This window comes from Pseudorasbora parva, chromosome 24 (genome assembly GCF_024679245.1).
Source record: "Pseudorasbora parva isolate DD20220531a chromosome 24, ASM2467924v1, whole genome shotgun sequence".
Classification (NCBI taxonomy): Eukaryota; Metazoa; Chordata; class Actinopteri; order Cypriniformes; family Gobionidae; genus Pseudorasbora; species Pseudorasbora parva.
This window is the reverse complement of record NC_090195.1, coordinates 11,930,698-11,954,389: the sequence shown is the minus strand read 5'-3', so window position 1 is coordinate 11,954,389 and position 23,692 is coordinate 11,930,698. Positions and strand designations below refer to the sequence as shown.

Genomic DNA, 23,692 nt, shown 5'->3' with positions numbered 1-23,692 from the left:
AAACAATACCATTTATTTTAAATAAAAATCTTTCATAAAATATAAATAAATATACTGTAATTTTTGATCATGCTAATAGTTCATCCTTGCTGAATAAAAGTTTTCATTTCATAAAAAAAATCTTGACCCCAGACTTTAAAATGGTACTGTATTTGATATATTCCAAAATATATTTTAAATATATTAGCAATAAATTCCATTAATTATAGTAATTTAGTTCAATCATATTAGTGAAAAACACTAATAGATCATTGTTACTTTCAATTTATACAATCTAAGACAGTCTCTATTTTTACTTTACAGTTGTAGTGCTTGTTGTGTTTTTGTTTTCGGAAATGTTCTGTGTGCTGACATACATTTCTTGTTGGATTTAGGTGAAATGTGATCTCTCAATACTACAATTGGATCATAATGCATGAATGCTTTGAGAGACCGTGTTTCACTGTTATGTCTTCCCTTGCAGGCTGCTTGAAGAACTGGTACAAAAAGAGAAGGAGTATCAGCAGGTACTGAGACAAACTCTCCAACAGCGGGTACACGACATCGAGCTTATCAGGATCAGACAGCAGTCTGCTGCAGGTTAGTTGTGAAACCAGAAAACACACATTTACTGATATAGATTCTGCCATTCACTGTCTTTATTTACACTGGAATCATATGTTGGCCTGTGCGCTACATAATAGAAAAAAGTGTCAACTCAAGTGTCATCTGATTTCCTGTGCCCTGTTCTGACCTCTGGAGTTGTTTACAACCAGTTCATAGAACAAAGCAAATACCAAGTTCTGTTTGAAAAAAAAAAAGAAAAAAGATTGAGTCGCCATGCTGTCTACTGCCTACATGGGCAACTATCCCATAACCCAACAGTGGTGTTCTGAAATGAGGAGGCAAAGTCCTCAATATGTTTTTTTTATATATGAATCAAATGTAAATGTATGTCCTAGTTAAACTTAATAATTTCAAATTTTACTGGTGAAATAACATTACATTATGTAACAAAAAAACAAATGCAATTCTATATTGTATTTTTACATTAACAATGTAATGTTCTATTTATTAAATTCAAGTAAAACTCTTATGCATTTACAAAAATCTAAAATAATAAAGGCAGTAACAATTTAAACAATATATTTTTGTTAAAGGGGGGGTGAAATGCTGTTTCATGCATAATGATCTTTTTACACTGTTAAAGACTTGGAATCCCATACTAAACATAGACAAAGTTTCAAAAGTTAAGGTGGACGTTTGATGGGAGTATTTCTTTGTCAAAAATACTACTTCCGGTTAGTCATAAGTTTCGGCAAGTTTTTTGAGATCATGCGTCCCCTTTGACGTTAACGGGGGCGGAATTTCCTTGTATGGGCCTTACGGACAATTCTACCGGAAGAGCGTGAGAGAGAGAGAGGGAGAGAGCGAAAGCAACAGGCTACGCCCATCAAAGCGCTGGCTTGTAGGATGCTAAACAGGTGATATAACCAGTAGCTACTGACTTACCCACTGATAGGCCGGCGGTCGATCTGTATTAGCACTTTCCTCACGCGACGGGCGAATCACTTTCCTCACAGAGCGACTCACTTTCCTCACGCGGCAGGCGAATCACTTTCCTCACTGAGCGAATCACTTTCCTCACAGAGCGACTCACTTTCCTCACGCGGCGGGCGAATCACTTTCCTCACTGAGCGACTCACTTTCCTCACGCGACGGGCGAATCACTTTCCTCACAGAGCGACTCACTTTCCTCACGCGACGGGCGAATCACTTTCCTCACAGAGCGACTCACTTTCCTCACGCGACGGGCGAATCACTTTCCTCACAGAGCGACTCACTTTCCTCACGCGGCAGGCGAATCACTTTCCTCACTGAGCGAATCACTTTCCTCACAGAGCGACTCACTTTCCTCACGCGGCGGGCGAATCACTTTCCTCACTGAGCGAATCACTTTCCTCACAGAGCGAATCACTTTCCTCACAGAGCGACTCACTTTCCTCACGCGGCGGGCGAATCACTTTCCTCACTGAGCGAATCACTTTCCTCACGCGGCGGGCGAATCACTTTCCTCACAGAGCGACTCACTTTCCTCACGCGGCGGGCGAATCACTTTCCTCACTGAGCGAATCACTTTCCTCACGCGGCGGGCGAATCACTTTCCTCACTGAGCGAATCACTTTCCTCACAGAGCGAATCACTTTCCTCACAGAGCGACTCACTTTCCTCACTGCAGCGCGCTGCTGCACACGTCATTATTTAGCTCCGGTCACACGACACGCCCCCACCCGCTCGGCTTTTTTCGGAAAGACTCGGAACAGCGCATCTTTCTTATATAATTATAAAAAAAATAAAGACTTTTCGGAGATATGCAGGATGCAATGCTACTCTATAGGTACTCAAGATTGACATGACACTGACTGAAACTGAGTGTTTCACCCCCCCTTTAACTATTTTTTATTAAATATTTAAACCATTTTTAGTTTATTAAATATTATTTAAACAATATATTTTTTATTAATATTATGATGTCCAGCTGTTTTAAAAAAATTGTAATCAAGCTCTGTAAACACTGGTCATAGACACAAACATGTTTTTATTTTAACCGAGCAAAATGCAGTTTAAAATTTGATTTTGATGTTACAAAGCGGTAATATGGGACTCTGGACCACAAATACCAGTCATAAGGGGCAATTTTTTAAAATTGAGATTTATACATAATCTGAAAGCGGAATAAATAAGCTTTCCATTAAAGTATTTGTCCGTGATACAACTATTTTAAAATCTGCATTCTGAGGGAGCAAACAAATCTAAATATTGAGAAAATCACCTTTAAAGTTGTCCAAATGTCCTTAGCAATGCATATCACTACTAATAATAAATGTACAAATGTAATAAATTACAAAATATCTTCATGGAACATGATCTTTACTTAATATCCCAATAATTTTGACCCATACAATGTATCGTTGGCTATTGCCACAAATGTGCGACTTGGTCGAGGGTCAGATCTAAGTGGATAAGTTGATTACTTACTTTTTAAAAGTCTTCACATTAACACCATCACTTTGTTTATTCACACTGATTCGTACTCAAAAACAAAAAAGGCGGGATTTATCACACGAACCAGTCATATCTAACCATAAAAATCATATCCAATTCCTTCATCTTTTCTTTTGTCCTCATCAGAGACGCCCTCCAACCCCTCAATATTTCACATTGCTGCACAGCCCGAGCCTGACAAGAAGCTTACTGATTGGCTGAAAGAACAGGGTGCTGACTCTGAGACCATAGATAAGGTGAAAACATACTGAACACTAAATCAATCCGTGTATAGTGCCTTTCCCACAATATGAAAATGACTCACTGTTTAAGATTCCTGTGATAAACGAACAGCTGATTAATGCCAAGTGCTTGTGGTTTCTGACAGTTTGTTGTAGAAGATTATACACTCAATGACATTCTCTGTGATGTGACTAAAGAAGACCTTCACTGCCTCAGGCTTAGGTGAGAGCTCATCTTGTAAATGTTTTATTTAAGGCTTACTGTTAATTTGCATAAAGAGGCCCAAATATTTGATCACTCAAGCCATTGGTATTTAATACATAATTTAAAAACAGTAACAAATAGAATTTTATCTATATTAGTGCTGTCAAATCAGTGAATCGTGATTAATCACATCGAAAATTAAAGTTTGTGTATACATAATATGTGTGTGTAGTACACTGTATATAATTAGTATGCATATTTTAATACACACATGCATGTCTACTGTATATAGATTTATATAATTTAGATTATATATAACTTTCTTTGTAAATATATGTGTGTGTGTATTTATATATACATAATAATTATACACAGTACACACACACATTATGTAAACAATTTGACAGTCATATAATTAGAATATCATCAAAAAGCTGATTTATTGCACTAATTCCATTCAAAAAGGGAAACTTGTATATTATTTTCATTCATTACACAAAGACTGATATATTACAAATGTTTATTTCTTTTAATTAGTTTGATTATAACTGACAACTAAGGAAAATCCCAAATTCAGTATCTCACAAAATTTGGATATTACTGAAGACCAATACAGAAAGGATTTTTAGAAATCTTGGCCAACTGAAAAGTATGAACATGAAAAGCATGAGCATATGTGCAGCACTCAATACTTTGTTGGGGCTTCTTTTGCCTGAATTACTGCAGCAATGCGGCGTGGCATGGAGTCGGTCAGTCTGTGGCACTGCTCGGGTGTTATGAGAGCCCAGGTTGCTCTGATAGTGGCCTTCAGCTCTTCTGCATTGTTGGGTCTGGCATATCGCATCTTCCTATTCACAATACCCCACAGATTTTCTATGGGGTTAAGGTCAGGCGAGTTTGCTGGCCAATTAAAAACAGAGATACCATGGTCCTTAAACCTGGTACTGGTTGCTTTGGCACTATGTGCAAGTGCCAAGTCCTGTTGGAAAATAAAATCCGCATCTCCATAAAATTGGTCAGCAGCAGGAAGCATGAAGTGCTCTAAAAATTCCTAGTATATGGCTGTGTTGACCTTGGACCTCAGAAAACAAAGTGGACTAGCACCAGAAGATGACATGGCACCCCAAACCATCACTGACTGTGGAAACTTTACACTGGACCTCAAGCAACGTGGATTGTGTGCCTCTCCTCTCTTTCTCGAGACTCTGGGACCCTGATTTCCAAAGAAAATGTAAAATTTACTTTGATCAGAGAACATAACTGTGGACCACTCAGCAGTCCTTTTTGTCTTTAGCCCAGGCGAGACGCTTCTGACGCTGTCTGTTCTATTGTTCAAGAATGGCTTGACACAAGGAATGCAATTTGCATGTGCGTAGCGGTTATTGAAGCACTGACTCCAGTTTCAGCCAACTCTTTGTGAATATCCCCACATTTTTTTATGGGTTTTGTTTTACAATCCTCTTCAGGGTGCGGTTATCCCTATTGCTTGTACACTTTAATCTACCACATCTTTTCCTTCTTTTCCTGCTTCCTCTTTGAACAGCCAGCCTCAGTTTTTATTCATTTAAATGCTTTAAATTAACTTTATCAATTAAAAAAATACACCAGCACTTTGGAAAACTTGTCTATAAAGTGCAATAACTGAAAAAGTATTTTTGATTTTTGTTATTTTATTTCCGTGAAAATTCGCTGTTGCAAAACAAGCATGTATCCTACATTAAAGAAACACACACAAGAAGTCGAACTTCACAAAACCACCATTTTCACAAAACCATATTTCATCAATGAAACTTGCCACAACACCCAAAAACCTTTGTTTGTTAATTAGCTGATTATAGAGTGTGGCACCAGGTGTCTTTAATATTGGAACTTTTCACAATATTCTAGTTTTCTGAAATACTGAATTTGGGATTTTCCTTAGTTGTCAGTTATAATCATTAAAAGTAATAAACATTTGAAATATATCAGTCTGTGTGAAATGAATGAATATAATATATGTTTCATTTTTTAAATGGAATTAGTGAAATCTACGTTTTGATGATATTTTAAATTATATATATAATTTAAATCTATCTATCTATCTATCTATCTATCTATCTATCTATCTATCTATCTATCTATCTATCTATCTATCTATCTATCTATCTATCTATCTATCTATCTATCTATCTATCTATCTATACAAACACTGTAAAAAATATTGTTGTTTTAACTTAAAAAAGTAAGTAACCTGGTTGCCTTAATTTTCAGTTTATTGAAATTAAAAAATTTAGTTGATACAATGAAGGAAATTAGTTTAATAAATACACTGTAAAAAAATGTTGTTTTTTGTTGGTTTAACTTAAAAAAGTAAGTAACCTGGTTGCCTTAAAATTTTGAGTTTATTGAAATTAAAAATTTGAGTTGATACAATGAAGGAAATTTGTTTAATAAATAGAAACTCAAAATATTATTGTATCTGAACCACATAAAAAATGTGATAAATCATGATAGCACACAATTACCCAATATGCTTACAAAATCTTTTAATAATATTTTAATAAAGTTTGTTGAATCTCAAAAAATGTTCATTGTATTAACTCAAAATTTTAATTTCAATGAACTCAAAATTTTAAGGCAACCAGGTAACTTTTTTCTAAATATTTTTTACAGTGTAGAAACTCAAAATAATATTGTATCTGAACCACATAAAACATTTGACAAATCCTGAAAATAACAAAAATTGGCATGTTTCACTGCTTCATCACAAATAAAACAAACAAACAAATTTACCCAATAATCTTTTAACAAAATCTTTTAATAATATTTGAATAAAGTTTGTCGATTCTCAAAAATGTATATTGTATTAACTCTTTTAAAAGTTTTACGGCAACCAGGTAACTTAGTATATATATATATATATATATATATATATATATATATATATATATATATATATATATATATATATATATTGAAATCCACGTTATGTTTTACGCTTTAAAACTATGCAATTTTTTTGCAGTAGATAATTGCATGTTTTTTTTGTGTGTGTGTTTGTGCACACCATAGGGGAGGAGTTCTGTGTCGTATCTGGAAAGCCATTCAGAGACACCGAAGTAAAGGACTTCGAAAGGTCAATAATGCCGAGGGAAATTCAGAAGGATGAAATCAGCAGGAAGTTGCTGATAATGGACACCTGAGCCAGCATAATGCATCCTCACACACATCCCTGTAACGAGAGACTTGTAATTATGTCATACTCTATCCTGGTTGGACATGTTTACTTGTCTTTCAGCTATGACCTAATGTTTTTGTGGTATTTTTTGTATATATTTTCAGCCTCTCCAAGATTTACATCAAATTTACATTGAATTTCAATAGGAAAACGCATGCCAATGAGCGCGGCTCAATCTAGGATATGCTGTACTTTCCGCCTTTTACAGAGAGCTGTTGCCTGTAACGGAATGACCCTCTCCAAGTGACTTGGGAATAGGCCTAGAACGGCTGAGGACAGGGTGTTACCTACTTAACGTAGGACTTCAGATCATGCCATTTAAAATATTATTTAGGTTTCTATTTGTTTTAGTGTACAAGTCTGGAAAATATATGTTGAGTTCATTCGAAAATATTACGTGACATACTTTTTTGTGAGGGACTGTATATGGACAAAATGACCACAGACCTCTTTCGGACCAGGGCTAAGGAGCCTCTTTAGATGTCTTTTATTAAGTTTGGATGTTATTAACCCAGTATATACCCAGTATATCATGTCGTTCCAAATCCATAAAACCTTCGTTCATCTTCGAAACATAAATGAAGATTTTTTTTTATTAAATCTGAGAGCTTTCTGACCCCTCCATAAACAGTCATTTAATTACCACTTTTTTTGCGGAAAAAAAAAACAAAACAAAACTTTTATTCAACAATTTCTTCTAGCCTGTGTAAAACTCTTACGTCTTACTATTAGAAGAAATTGTTGAATTAAGTTGTCCTTTTTGTTTTGTTTTTGCACACAAAAAGTATTAAAATTAACCAATTCAGCTCTGCGCCCTACAGTTGGGTCCAAATTTGCATATGTCATAGTTATTCGAATAGTTATTCGAAATATGCTGCAGAGCTGAAGTGGTTAGTTGAAGCACTGGAGTCACATGGACTATTTTAACCAGGTCTTTACTACCTTTCTGGGCCTTGAAAGTGTTAATTATATTGCTGACTATGGAGCGCTCGGATTTCATCAAAAATATCTTCATTTGTGTTCTGAAGATGAATGAAGGTACATAATTAATGACAGAAATTTCATTTTTGGGTAAACTATCCCTTTAAATACAAGTAAGCTAAACATAACATGCAGTTACAACTTCACATACCATGAAACGGATACTTAACTGTACTTCAACCGTCGTTCAACTTTTATTTTTTATAAAAATATGTGCAAGACCAGTCTTGCAGAAAGCAAACCCTCTGGCTCACTTAAACCGCAAATTCACGTTCCACAAAGTATTCTATTTCTTAAGAATGATGAGACCTTTAGTGTCAGTAGCTGATCATAATCAGGATCATTCAGTCTTCATGTAGTCTGATTAAAGAGCTGATACCATGACCTGAAGAGGCATGGATTCATACATTCTTGTTCTTTTGTTTTATATCTCAGCTGTAATATTTCAAACTTAAAGCATCTCGTGTTGATCTGTTGTGTGGGAGCTGGGCTTGAGCGCCAATGTTCCATTCTAAGCTATTTAAATTATTTCTCAACTGTGTGTGCTGAAAGTGATGTGATGATAGATGATGGCTTTCTCTGACTTTTCAAAATAATTTTAAAACCAGATATTCAGGCTGTGTCAGAGACAATTTGCCAACATGCTTCTCTGAATTGCAAAACTCTTCAGGTGAATAAAGTTCAGACGTGCAGCTGAGCTACTGTAATGTCTGAACGCAGCAAATCGTTTTCCATAAAATGTAACACGACAACAGTAATTAGAAAAAAATTATTTGACTGCCTTCAAATATTTGACGTAGTTTGAAAACTAAGCTATGGAAAATGTTGCAAAGAAAAAATCACTGGAAACATTCTTTAAATCCTAGGTGTATTTGACATTCGTTGGATACACCTAGGATGACTTGAGGATGAGTAAATCATGGGCTAATTTTCATTTTTGGGTGAACTGACGCTTTAAATGAAATGTCTGATTTTATAAGTACCGGGAAAAAAATTATTTTAAGATTTCCTGTTCTGTATAATATAAACTTAAAGGGGTGGCTGCATTGGGTTTTTTTCTAGGCTTGGTTGTGTTTATGGGGCGCAGTATAGCATATCTTAATACTTTTTTCCCCACACCTTTATTCCACACCGCTGTCTCCACTGTCCTTTGAACGGTTTGTTTGCTTCCTGCTTCTATGAAGCCCATCCCTCCGAAAAACGCAATGGTCTTAGATTGGTTAGATGGCCAAATGTAGTTTCATGTATTTTTATTGGCTGAAGTGCCAAGCACAGTTTGTCCAGAAACACCACGCCCCTTACCATTACGGGCAGAAGTCACATCTGGGTGACTAGCAAGGGTTTATGATGTCAGCAACCCAGGAAGACACTCATTGTAGTCCAAACCGGCCGTTTTTTTGGAGGCAATAAGCTGCCATAACTTTAAAAGACAATATCTCCGTTTGCATTGAACTCTCAGCGCTGTAACTTTGCAGGTAGTGTCTATGCTCAAGCAGCAACATTACACAATAAAGTAAAAAAAAATGAAAACGCATGCAACCACCCCTTTAAAGGGTTTGTTCACCCAAAAATTGACAAAAAAATTGAACATTAACTCACCCTTATGTTTTACCAAACCATTGACTTTCATAGTATGTTTTCCCCTACTGTGGAAGTCAATGGGGCACATCAACTGTACGATTGATTGCCAACATTTTTCAAAATATTTTTTTTTTTGTGCTTAACAGAAGAAAGAAACTCATACAGGTTTGAAACAACATGAGGGTGAGTAAATGATTACATACTTTTTGGATGAACTATCACTTTAAGGAAAGTATCAGGTATCCCTTTAGTGTTGTTTGTTGTATGTCAGTGACACAAACACACATTTTGCATTATTTTGCATATATTCATCCTTAACTGCTGTCTGGAAACACGTCATGCTTTGGAAATGAAGCAAATTTGAAAATCTTCAGATCTGTTTTTAATTTTCTCAATTTAAAATGTCAGATGCTAAAGATAAAACTAATTGTTAGCATCACAACTGTATGGCATTAGACAAGATAAAACATGAAGTCAAGTTCAACAACCACAGTTTGCTCAATAAAAAAGTACTATAACAAAATAAGTGATTTGTTCTCACAGTGGGTCTTGATTTAACAACTGTAGGGGAATTTCTTCAGGGGAAAAAAAAAAACGAACTTACATTTCTTTCAAGGCCTCACACATTGCTAGCATATGACATGGAAGCCTTGGTGCACGTGTCATGTTTTTATGATTACATGTTGTGGCTTTCTTAGATCTTAAGAGATACTCACTCACTATATGGAAAATATGATGTATGTACATGTAGATTAAAAGCCATATGTTCTAGGAATGTGATGCTTTGGAACATGAGGCTAATTCGATGATGGCATTTTGTTTTTAGGAGAACTTTTCCTTTAAGACCGGTGATACCTCTGAGGTAAAATATGATTGAATGGATGATTTCCTATTGTTGTCCCAAATCAAATGTAAAATGAATGAGAAATGCAGAAAGCCTGGTTCTTTCGTGATGTCCTAACTTAAGTTGTGCCACATTGTATTTAACACATTTGAGTGACCATGTGTAAACTTTTCAGTGAAACAAATTTGGAAATGAAATCATCTTGTGTTTGTGTGTGAGCTCAGTTGATCGTCAGCTATCCAAATGAAGTGGTTTATGAGAACTGTGTTTATGGAACTACTGTAGGAGGAAATTCTGTTCACTATTAAACAGGTTTTTGTTATAATTGACAGGCATACGGCCAATCGCTCATATAGCTGAAGCAAAACAACTGCTCATATCCAACGTATTTTGTAACACGGAAGTAACCATTTTCCGTAAATGTGTGAGAATTACAACTAATTTGTTCGCTGCAGGCTACCAGAAGAATAAAGTGCATTAAACGTTAAAATAATTTAAGCTGTGTTTATGATTACTATAATACATTGAATAATGTGATAATATGTAGGGGGAGTGGGGTAAGATGAGCCACTTTCTACTTATGCGGTCTTCAAGATATATGAAAATGAGGCAACTCCGGGGAATTTTTAAGTTTATCTTGATCGTTATGCCTTTGTGAGTACAGTCTATAGAAAAAAAAAGAAAAAAAGGATTGGTGTTTACAACGTGGAGCTATTACGGTTAATGCCCAGAGGTCCCACTCGGCTAAAACAGCAGCTTTGGGGCATAAACGTAAAGGGTGTCTTTGTGCCTCTTAACAGACACAAAATGCAATTAAAATGTCTGTCCAACATGAACAGGTCCCTCACATGACAACGAGATGCGTTTAGCCATTGTTTAAATTCACCTGTTTTAGACGGCTAGCTGTAGTCTCGCGCTGAAGTCCCGTGGGAACGCCGTTGTAGCCGGAAAAAAGGCAAATAGTCCAGTTAGGAAGAGCGTTGTGTGTGAAGCATGATTATTTTATTACTGCACATCTTTCCTCAATCCGTGTGTGCCCAAATGGAAGGATAAATAAAGTTTGCATTACCTCCACAGTGGTTACACAGTGTTGTGTCATCCTCATCAAAGCTTTCGCTGCAAATTTTCACATTCTGTTGCCACAATTCGGAAAGGCACAAACGTGAACCATTTCTTCTTCACTTGTGAGCCCGATCGGATCATCACTCTAGTGATGTTCGGTTCACAAAGTAATCGTTCTTTTTAACCGGTTCTTTTAATGAACCGAGTGAACCAGTTCACCAAATCGGACTGAATCATTCTAAACGGATCACGTCTCAAATCAGCGCTGATCCCACAAATTACTTTAGTTGCTCACTTTTGACATGAGTGACAGTCCAAACTAATGTCTTGAATTATATGTTGTAACTCCAACCGTTCACTGAACTGTCATGTCATGTTTTGCTGAGAGATCTGATGAACTCACGAGCAGCTGATACGGCGCATGCGCGAGTAACTGAATGAGCAGCAGTCCTCGGATGAGCAGTACAGAATCGAAAACAGTTTCTTTCAGACACGTTCAATACTGAGACACGACAAGCCGATGAGCAGAGCCTCTTCATAAACACGATGCTCTTCCCAACTGGACTATTTGCCTTTTTTTCCGGCTACAACAGCGTTCGCACGGGACTTCAGCGCGAGACTACAGCTAGCCGTCTAAAACAGGTGAATTTAAACGATGGCTAAGTGGCTAAACGCATCTCGTTGTCATGTAAGGGACCTGTTCTTGTCTTGTCATAGACCAGAATGCATCTATGACAAAGGGTTCTAAAATATATCTTTTTATAAAAAATAATTTAAAAAAGTGTTCATGTGGCTCAGGATTTTTTTTTTTTTATCTGGATTTGAACTCTTTAATTGCCAATTTAATAAATGAGGTCCTTGATTTGGGGGGAAAAACACAAAATGACTGATTTTCAATATAAAATGTAATTGTGGACTGGATTATTATTATTTTTTTACCTTTTATCACAGTCTCAGAAAAAACATTGGCTTTGGAGCATTGTTAGTTTTTGTGCAGCATCAGATTTAATTTTGTCTCCCTCATTTATTCCTCATGGCTGTTTTTGCCCCATTGACTTCCATTATAACCATATTTTTTGATTGCAAAGCCATGACACCATATACTCATGCATTTTTGATTGTTGATGGTTTTCCCTGTTGGGAAGTGAACATTCACTGTAATTTTTACAGTTGATAACCAGGTGGGACATTAAGCCTTTAGATAGGACTGTGCAAAAATGCTTAGTTTCTGGCTTTTCTATGGACTTTTCTATGGAGTATTATAGCCTATTAGTGTGTGCGAGTGAGTGTGTTAGAGTGAAAGTGAGTGTGTGTGTGTGTGTGTGTGTGTGTGTGTGTGTGTGTGTGTGTGTGTGTGTGTGTGTGTGTGTGTGTGTGTGTGTGTGTGTGTGTGTGTGTGTGTGTGTGTGTGTTTGTGTGTGCGTGTGAAAGTGAGAGTGTGAGATAAGATAAGATAAGATAAGTAAAAAGATAAGTGGATTTAACCACTTGCATGCCATGCTGCTGGTCATTTGATGGTGAGACGAGCAACATGAGAAGGGGCTTGAATTGTACCAAAGTTTTAGAAATGATTATGCAGCCTGACCCCTCCAGTCACGCCTCTGACTCACCTAAATCTGTGGTGTCAGAGGGAGAAGGCAATACATCCTGCAGCTCGCTGGAGGGGTCAGGCTGCATAATCATTTCAAAATTTCAGGACAATTCAAGCCCCTTCTTATGTTGCTCGTCTCACCATCAAATGACCAGCAGCATGGCATGCAAGTGATTAAATCCACTTATCTTTTTTTTTTTTTGTCTACACTTCTTATCATCAAAAGACAGCAGGTGTAGGCTATAAATACACTCACTTAGTTTCGGTTTACTTCATGTAGTTCAGACAGCTGAGGTGCATATTTTGATTTTCTCAGACACAAGTGTTCAAAGGTTTCTCTCTCTCTCTCTCTCTCTCTCTCTCTCTCTCTCTCTCTCTCTCTCTCTCTCTCTCTCTCACTCACTCACTGAACTAAGAAACTAAAAAAGTGGGTTATAATGGCAGTCAATAGGGCATTTTTTTACATGTAGTTTTGAGCAGGACTGTTGATTAATAGATTTAGGGCGTTTTCACACCTGAAAGTCCGCACCAAGGTCCGAACCAAAGTTTGTGTTTGGACATTTGGTTTGCCTTCACATTGCAATTATGTTAACGCACCAAAGAACTTTACATGACGCACTGGCGTCCTGTCGTCATCATCTCTGTGGGCTGCATCTTAACATTGATTGGTTTGTTAGCGGATGTGCGTCTGACGTCATTGTGTTGTCAATTCAGCGGCTAACTTTGACAAGAATGAATAAACAGACCCATCGTTGCCAATACTGTTAATATTATGGCATTACTATTTGCAGCACCAACTATACTCGAGGCAAATTCACCAAATGAACGTCCTCGTTGTGCAAACATGTTATCGGCGCCGACAGGAAAGGAGGAGCTCCTAGAAGATATAGGCTTTTTAGCCAAACAATGTATTTTATTTTAAAGTTATTTTTAAATATTATAATGTTATTTTTAAATTTCATCTATGCTATATTGGTTATGAAACGTGCACAGATGTGCAATATATGTCAAAGACATCGAGACAGAAATAATTTTGACCACTTCATTAAGTTTTGTTTTGTAGAAAGCTTTGTATTTTTATCTTAATTTTAATAAATGTTTCATCGTTTGCCTGAATTTAATAAATAAGCTTAAATAAATAATATAGCAGACATCCCGTGACGGAGTGATCATTTGCGTTGCACATGAACTGGAGCGGTCAAGCAGAGCACGCAGTTCACGCGAGCTGAAATGACTACAAGCGGTTCTGTTTAAAATGCTGCGCGCTCCATCATTGCATGTGCTGTGAGTTTAATCTGTATTTTTTTCACTAATCCTACACCAGAACTTCCTGTAAATGTTCTGAAAGTCCGAACTATACAAAAAATGCTTTCACACAAGAAACGAACCGGACCTTTGTTCAGTTTGGTCCGGACCGAGACTACCTATTTTCGTCGGACCAAATTTCGTCTGTTTGGTCCGGACCATGGTCCGAGGCAGGTTTCACACCTGTAATTTTGGTTCGTACCAAACTGAAAAGTCCGAAAATCCGGACCAAACAAGGTAGGTGTGAGGGTAATGAAAGGGTAGTGAATTGGAAGGATGCACGAGGGTTAATTAAGGATAATTTAACGTACAAACAAAACCGAATAAAGTTGTAATTTCAGTATCTTTAATTGCTTGCATTTCTAAAACAATATTTTGAACACCAAAGTTGCAACCTTCCCAAAACCAGACTAAACCGGGTTTGTGGAGTAAAATTAAATAAAAACTGAATTAGAATTTAAAAAAATAAATAAATTACATTTTAGCCAAAAAGTTATTGGCATGGTAGTTTTTCTGCAACGTTGAACATGATAGGCCATTGGGGACTACAGGTGCAAAGATGTATATAATTAAGTGTCTTAAGGGTTATTTTTAGGGAAGGATTTTGTTTACTTGTACACCATTCCTTTTAAATAAACTGAAAATAGTAATACCAATAAAGATAAACTAAACCAGTTGTGTAACATTACATTGCAATTATCCCAGTTTATATTTCAGAGATTTAACTAAATAACAGTGCCTTATTGTGGGGTAAGTTAAAATGCTGGCTTAATTTACCCCATAGCCACCATTTTTGACAAGTCTAGCTAGCTCACCAAGTCAGGCTAATATTTAGCAGTATTTATCATACATATTTTTAGACCTTTGATGTAGCAGTCATTATCTGTTGCGCAAAAATTAAACTGATGCCTTCCACTCCTCCCATGTTTTTCTCCTTTTCACAGTCTGGCGATAATGTTGGATGGTTCCAAAATATGACATGACAATAATAGTGTGCAGCTGCCAAGAAAAAGGGGGTGGGTCAAATTACCAACTAGCTCACCATACACAGCTTTCAGTCGCACCCGCTCTTATAAAATAAGGTAATTAAGTCTGTTTGCATCATAGACAGTAAAAGAAATGCACTGAGCGATCCCATTGACGTCAACGGCGAAATAATGAAGTCAACCTAAGGTCACTCACTTCCTGATGGCTGAGAGAACTGCGCAGGCTCAGACTGAGCTTGACGACGTAGATGTGACGTGAGCCTCCTGTCTGACAGCTGTAGGTCTTCTAGTAGTTGTGGAAAGTGAAAGCTGAATCACGTTGTTTAAATATTTTCTCCCGTTGCTTTTGGCTCACTATGGGCTTCTCCCCATTCTTCTCCCTTGACTTTATCAGACTTTATGTCTCCACGTCCCCCCGACTGTCTCATAGACAGTAAAAGATTGCCTGCGAGCGTCTCCTCAGATCTATACGGTAATTTCTCAACTGTGCGACAGAGTCGCGTTGGTTATGACGCAATCGTTAGCCTATTTTTACAAAAACAGCTTCTGCGGGGCGATAGTGTAAGATACAAGGTAACGGAGCCTTTTATGCATTGTCGTATTTCTTTAGAAATAAACAATGGACAAATGGAGTCTTTAAACGTCTCAGATGTAAAGTTATTCACTGTCAAAGTGACTCAAAAATGAATGCGAGTCAATGGGATGCTAACAGCAGGTGATGGCTTGGTTAGCAATGGCAGCCCCTAGGGGTGGAACGCTTTCCGAGCACTAGATTACCCCCTTGGTTTGCATCCATCCATGACACATTCAACATGAGACCCGCGCAATAAACCAACTCCTAGCCTACGTCACACTGACATCACACAGGTTCAACTCCACATGACGGATGCAAAAGACGACAGGGAAAATGTTATAATGTACACAGCAAAAAACATGTTGGGAGATTTATCACCACGGGTGTTAAAATTATCACTTTCCGGGTGAACATACAGGTCCGTCTTTGCTAGTGTTAAAACAACACTGACGAAAGTGTTCGTTATACAAACACTGTGTTAGTGTTTCTTTTTAGTCACTCAAGGTGTTGAGAAATGTATTACTCATAAGTGTACATTTAACACTTTATGGTGATTAATCTCACACACCCAGTGTATTTATTGTTTATTTAATGTAAATACTTAAATACTAAAATGGCACTGTGAATGAAATTTAAAACAATTTATATATATTATTTTATTTTTTCCCCAAAAAAATCAAGTGACTACAAATTTATTTGAATATTTATTGAAATTGTAATATATCAATTCCATTACATTTATGTATTTGGCAGACACTTTTATCTAATGCGACTTACACTGCATTCAATACCATTTTTAATAAATAAAAAAAAAACATTTTTGTCAGTTCTTGCTTTCGCCGGGAATCGCTACAGTAAAGCCATTGTAGTCACACATACAATTGAATAAAACAATTTCTTGTTATACTCCAATGCTATAACATCTTACCATGATAAATCTCTACTGCGTTTCAAACAAGATTAAACAAAGAAACATTCCTCAAGTAATGTTTTAATTGAAAATACAAAAATTCAACATTGTATATATTAAATCAACCTTAATGTTAAAAAAAACTGTCTGGTTTGTAATTCATTCTGATAAAAAATACTATTCCTTTATAAATTAATACATTTACATTTGGCAGATGATTTTATCCAAAGACACTTACATTGCATTCAATGTACGCATTTTTACATTTTGTCAGTTCTTGCTTTCCCAATTCATCGATCCCACGATCTTGGCGTTGATAGCGCTCCTCAAAATGATCCAAACACATAGTATCGTTCCTGTTAAAGAGACAAATTTGGTTAAAACAAACACATTAAAAAAATCTAAGATATAAAGTTTCAAACATCTTCATCAAGCAGAGATACTTACATAGCCTGTCTTCCTTTCAGGATCGTTTAGGTTTGTAGAGTAATAATGCCAAGGGCATACATAGATTGTGGCCTTAAGTGATTTCCTTCTGCAATAATAAACAATATTCCATGAAACAAAAATCCTCCAAAGCAGAAAGCAAACTAAAAGACTCAAAATAATCAGGTCACTTTGTGTTTTACTTCAGGTTATCTTTATACCAACACATAGCAAGAAAACGTTATATTCAAAACATGAGCACTACTGTTACAGATTTACAATACTACAACTAGAAAAGGCTAGAACTAAGTTGTACAGAAAAAATCGCGCATGGAAGGGCACTAATGCATGTCTGCTCAACTAATACAAAATAAGACGAAAAATGTCAAATAGTATGAGTGTGCAATGTCGTGGAATGTATACGCCAAAACTCATTTCGGCGTGCATATGATACGCACTTTATGGCGTATATATGACACGCTCTCTTGGGTAGGTTTAGGGTAGTGGGGTGGGGGGTTCGTATGTATAATACGCCATAAATTGCGTATCATATGCACGCAAAAAACAGCGTATCATATGTATACATTCCACGTACTCGATCTTGAGTTTCTATATGACTGAAGCAGTTCATGAAGAAAAGCGTGTCCTACGATGTTTTCGACATTTTGGAGCGCTGTACAGAATGGTCGGCGTATGTTATCAAAGTACAACGAGAAGATTGCTAGAACACACAGAGCATTTCACTCGCAAAATGTTGCAGTCCGATCAGTATGCGCAGCGCCGACAATGATGGAGCGCGCTATCCGTGGGTGCTCGGCCAGGGATCGAACCGGCCTCACACAAGGAAAAAAAATTAAGAGCAATTAATTCATTCGATTAACGTCTGCTTTCTCATTTGAATGACATTTCAAAACACCAGAATTAACTCGTAGTTACGGGGTGAAAGATATAAACGGTCTTATAAAGGTTGGAAGCCCTAAAGATACTTAACGTTATGCCAAATGAGAAGAAATAACTATCCAAGTCCAGTGAGTTAAAAAATGACACATAATGTTAATGCTGCTACATTATTACAAAATTAATACAACGAAATTAAGTCACTTACGTAAATCTCGTCCTCCATTAACGAATTTAGTGTGTTAGTGGGGGTTATTCAGTTATGTTAAACTGAATGGCGGATCAAAAGCGCGCTAAATTTAAACTGAGGTAAAAAAAAAAAAAAAAAACGCTAAGAGTTAAGTCATCCACATCGGCTACGTTACTCATTATACAAGCTCATTAATAAATCACAAGTTGATAAGATAATAATACTATACTATACCTTGTCCTTGTAACCGTTGTGTGTGCAGGGAAATCCATAAAGATGGAGAGACCGAAGGATGAGCTGGGAAATTTAAAATGCTCTGCACATGCGCAGATGTTGATTGTTAACACCCAAAGGAAACACTGTGCTTTATCACCCAAAAGAAACACTGTGCTTTAACACTAAACAAGTGATAAAGCATATAATATTTGTAAATTAACACCAGATTTTATCACTAGATGCCCAACACCAGGTTTTTATCCCTCAGTAATTTGCTGTGTATGAAACACATTGGTCTAATTCATGCTTTAGGCTATACATATAACAACAGTTGAATAATTTCAGCAAATAAGCAGTTAAATTTGATTAAATTGACACTTCTGACCATTTTTCGCACGAAGAGGAAAATCGCGACGCAAAGAGGACACTCACTCCGACAGACACGACAGAGGACGTTACTTTTGATATGAAACAAATTTTCAGCTTTCAAATTGTGCCAATTTTATTATGAAATTCAAACAACAAATACCGATTTGGTGCTCATAAATGTGATGTGACATGATCGCTTTATGCCTCGTTCAAGCGGCGCGTGAACCTATCATCTCTTACTCTTTACTTCTGATGAATTAATAGTAAATAAATAAATACAAATAAACATTAGAATGTATGTTGAAAGATACAGGACATCTTACCGAAATGTAGTCTATAGCCCATGCCTCATACGTAATCAATCAATTGTTTTTTTTTAACCATAGAAAGAGCTGGAGCATATAAGGTAACATCACATTTATCTCAACAAAGCCATTTAAAGGGACCACCAGAAGATAGTTATTTTAGTCTATAAAGTTTCAAATATGGATATGTGTCTAACACAGATGCGCCACTTCAGAAGACCTTTGTTAACCCCCCGGAGCTGTGTGGAGCAGTTATATCATGGATAGATGCACTTTAATGGACTTCAAAAAAGAACCAAAGTCACTGCCATTATAAAGCTTGGAAGAGCCAGGACTTTTTATAAACTCAGATTGTATTCGTCTGAGAGAAGAATGTCATATACACTTAAGTTGTTAGCTCAGTGTTCTCTGTATGTTTACAGAATTATGCGTGATATTTTTTCTTGAGAAAAATGAACATTTAGCTTCTGTACCTAAAATTTATTTAAACTAAATTGAAATCGTGAAATTTGTCCTAATTATTAATTTCACTAAGAAAGTGAAAAAGCATGGAGAGAGACTCGAGGAAAGACAAAAAGCAGCAGCTCAACATAAGGACATTTAAAAAAATACCCTTGATTTTATACACAGAGATAGTGCAGTATTCAATGCACTGAGATATGCTATATAAAACTCCATTATGTAAGTAATTTGAGTGCTTTACACAAACATCCCATTATTTGGGCTATTGCATTCACAAGGACTAGGCCTTTATCTGGAAACGTTTTGTGCGTCTACTTGTTGCGTCAACAAAATTTGAAATTTAGAACTGAAAGTGTTGCAACATCTTTAAGGTGACAAAAATAGTGTTCACACAGTTCACAATGTCAGTTTACAATAAGGAAAGATGTGGTGAGATCTGTTTGTGACGCATGCGGACCATTTATAACAATTTAAGAGTTAGCCAAGATACAAATATGTCTGTCATTTAAACAATGGTCAAGGAAATTAACTTGGTATGCAAGCTATTTCAACCCAAGATAAACATGTAAAAATGTCATCAAAGACATTAACAATGTCCAAGAAGTGCACGGCAAAGCGCCTATAGTGTTGCGGGCTTCTTGTCTACAATCTTAAAAACAAAGCTTTTTAAAGAAAGATATCTTGCTTCCACCAGACGTCATGGTCTTCCATATTGAACTTACAAAAAAGCTTAAAGGGGGGGGTGAAATGCTGTTTCATGCATACTGAGCTTTTTACACTGTTAAAGACTTGGATTCCCATCCTAAACATAGACAAAGTTTCAAAAACTAATGTTGAACGTTTGATGGAGTATTTCTGTGTCAAAAATACTCCTTCCCGTTTCTCACAAGTGTCGGAGAGTTTTTTTCGAGTGTGGGTCGGCTTGACATCAACAGAGCGGAAGGTCCTTGTATGGGCTGTACGGCTCTTCTCCCGGTAGGGTGTGCGCGCGTGTGACTGAGGCGAAAGAGCAAATGCACGCCCATAAACACTCTCTCAGCTGCAGATCCACTCGTCCGTGAACACTTATGTCCGCGCCGCGTCCCCGCTCCACTTTATTCCTATGGGTGACATCAAGCGACTTCAACGCTTCAGCACAGCATTCCGGGAAGGCAGCGCTGCATTTGAACCGATTTGAACGCAGAAATGACGGGAAGCTTCACAACATCGCGGATCTCCACGGTCACTGCTGTCACAGGACTTCACCAAATCATACCAAAGAAGTGTGTTTTTGACGGAGCGGTCCCAGCGATAAAGGTTCAGTCCTGCTTTGGAAACAGGCGGTGAGTTAAACTGCTTCAAATGTCTATGATGTTGGCTATCGTCGTGTGAGTAAACATCAGTAAACGACACGATATACTTATAACACGTATAACGTTAGTTAATTTATCAATGGAGCATGCGATTTATGGTGTGTGTTTAAATACATTTGTTTAGCTGACCACTATAGGTGTCAGTTTGATTATTGTAAAACCACCCAAACATAAACCTAGTGTTCTCACAAAGCGTGCTTCGTCATTCAAATGCGCTAACGGACTCCATTGTTGTTCTATGTATAACGTTACACTAGTCTGACGTGCAAAACCGTTTTGCTTGCTACTGCTAAGGTTTAGTCGCATACAATAGTCCATAAACCGAATCAGGTCCTCATAAACTGCGAGTAAACACACACAAATGTTGACAGGCCACTAAATACAGTACATACCACAGAGACAGACATCCTGATGTTGTTGCTTCTCCTGTTCAATTTATTTCAGCCTCTGGATCTAATTAGTTGAATCTAATTGATAGCCATTTATTAGGGTAACGTTTTCTTCTCCACGCTTGAGGATGTCAGCTTTCAGAAGCTCTCGTGCTGTAGCTGTGCGCTCGTCATTCTTTATCTCCGCCCACACGATACGCCTCCAGCTGCTCGTTTTTTTCCGGAAAGACTCGGTACAGCCTATATTTCTTTTATAAATATAATAAAACTAAAGACTTTTCGGAGATATGAAGGATGCAATACTACTCTATAGGTACTCAAGATTGACATGAGATTGACTGAAACTGAGTGTTTCCCCCCCCCCCCCCCCTTTAACTGACGCGACTAATAATGTAGAGCGTAGCTTACGTGTTTTGAACTGCGGGAGGCGTTACACTTTCTGCTTAAAGGGATACTTCTCTGCCTTTTCATATTAAACTATGTTATTCCCTTAACTAAAACGAGTTGATACATACCTCTCTTGTCTCAGTGCGTGCTCTTAATCTCTCTGACACGCAGTGATGATCTGATAGCATTTATCTTAGCTCCCTAAGCCCAGTTCATTCACTATGGAAACAAACAGAGATCAAGTTAGAAGTACCAAACACCTCCACGTTTCCCCTATTTAAATACAGTTACACGAGTAGTTGAACGATCAAGTATGGTGACAAAATAAAACGTGCCACGTTTCTAATCGGAGTAAAAAGGAGAACTATATTGTATGGCGGAAGAGCACTTCTGAGAGTACTTCGGCTCGGCGCAGTAAAAAGTCCCGGCCGAAACGTCTTCCCTCACATCTCCCTATTGACAGAAATGAGAGAGTGAGGGGGAGGTGTGAGGAAAGATGTTTCAGCCGGGACTTTTTACTGCGCCGAGCCGAAGTACTCTCAGAAGTGCTAATCCGCCATACATTATAGTTCTCCTTTTTAATCCGATTAGAGAAGTACCACGTTTTATTTTGTCACCATACTTGATCGTTCAACTATTGGTGTAACTGTATTTAAATAGGGAAAAGATGGAGGTGTTTGGTTCTTCTAACTTGATCTCTGTTTGGTTCCATAGTGAATGAACTGGGCTTAGTGGGCTAAGATAAATGCTATCAGATCATCACCGCGCGTCAGAGAGATTAAGTGCACGCACTGAGACGAGAGAGGTATGTATCAACTCGTTTTAGTTAAGGGAATAACATAGTTTAATATGAAAAAGCGGTGAAGTAACGCTTTAAGTTGAGTACGGAAGGCGATCTGGCAGAAGATTTTACTTTAAAGCGTTTTATATGGATATTTTTCTTACAAAACCCAATCGATTCACCTGGCTTTTATTAACCCCCCAGGGCCGTCTGAAGTATGTTTAGGATGCATGGATGGGTGGATGGATGGATGTTAATAATCTAAAGAACCTTTTGTGCAGTGGAAATGTTCCATAGATGTTAAAGGTTCTTCATGGAACTGTAGATGCCAATAAAGAACCTGTAGTGTGAAGAGTATGGGCTTTTAACAAATGTTTAACAATATGTGCGGTCAGCCCCAGAAGACACTTTGTACAGCCATGATCTCATGCTAGGAAAATTCAAATGGTAATAAATGAGTCATCATGTTAATGTTTAGCTGACCAGGCATTTTTGGAATTAGGACATTTTCTAAGGTTTTCAAGGACTCTGATTAGGTGCACATCAAGACGAATAATATCCTTTTAAGTGTTCTATATTGCATGAATCGTGCAGTTTATGCTATTTTCAAAAGGCTAAAATACATTTATGGCACTAAATATGTATTATATATTTAACCACTTATGCTTCGGGGCCATTTTTGGTGCTGTTTTGGTTATAAAATCAGTTTTGAAAGCAGAATTAAAGACAATTTATACTATAATATTTATCACTTTCACTTAACACTGTATATGGCTGGTGGTGGAGGGTGGGGGCGAATTACTTAAAAAAGGTAATATTCCTCCATTTAGATCCATTCGAATAAATTTTGCATTCATGATCCAGACAAAAATCTTTTTTTCCAGTATTTTCTGGACTGGAAACAGCCACAGATGTTTGCAGGCAGGTGCTAGAGCACACAAGACCTGAGTTATACTTTTAAAAAATGAATTTATAACTAAAAAGCGCCTCTCTCTTTTTTTTTTTGGGGGGGGGGGGGGGTGTTTTGTCATTGCAGCTCAGACAACATGTACTTATATGTTTATCACTTTTAGCAGTGGTTTATGTAACTTCAAATGATTTCCTGCTAAATGACACCACCATTTTTAGACCACTATGGGAAGTTTTCAAGTTGGGTACATGCCAAATACAGGAGGAAATGGTGCCAGAGTAATTTAGTGTAAATAAGTTACTTTGTGTAAAACGAATGCTAAAGTAATACATGTCTCCAGAAAGTAGAGACTATTAAGCTTTCAAATGGTGCACATATGACCACAGAGCTCCTCCATAGACATTTAAAATTGAAAGTATATACTTGATGACGTCATTCCGGACCCTGTACCCGTCATAGTTTTAAATACATGTATAATACATAATA

At 37.1% G+C, this 23,692-nt stretch overlaps 1 protein-coding gene and 1 long non-coding RNA gene across 5 annotated transcripts in view; one reads left to right on the top strand and one right to left on the bottom strand.

Moving 5' to 3' along the window:
- map3k15 (mitogen-activated protein kinase kinase kinase 15) overlaps positions 1–9,173 on the top strand; it is a 40,393-nt gene extending 31,220 nt beyond the window's left edge. For all 4 annotated transcript variants that reach the window (XM_067434849.1, XM_067434848.1, XM_067434851.1 and 1 more), the window contains 4 exons: positions 464–579; positions 3,172–3,281; positions 3,413–3,489; positions 6,523–9,173. In XM_067434849.1, the coding sequence (XP_067290950.1) occupies positions 464–579; positions 3,172–3,281; positions 3,413–3,489; positions 6,523–6,619 (400 nt within the window). In that variant the 3' untranslated portion in view covers positions 6,620–9,173. The remainder of the gene's footprint in view (positions 1–463; positions 580–3,171; positions 3,282–3,412; positions 3,490–6,522) is intronic.
- Positions 9,174–16,675: 7,502 nt separating this feature from the next.
- On the bottom strand, positions 16,676–18,352 carry LOC137064205 (uncharacterized). Its single transcript, XR_010901525.1, has 3 exons — positions 18,270–18,352; positions 16,970–17,057; positions 16,676–16,878 (listed from the first exon to the last, which is right to left on the bottom strand). It is a non-coding gene; the product is annotated as an uncharacterized lncRNA (long non-coding RNA).
- Between the last annotated feature and the right edge of the window lie 5,340 nt (positions 18,353–23,692).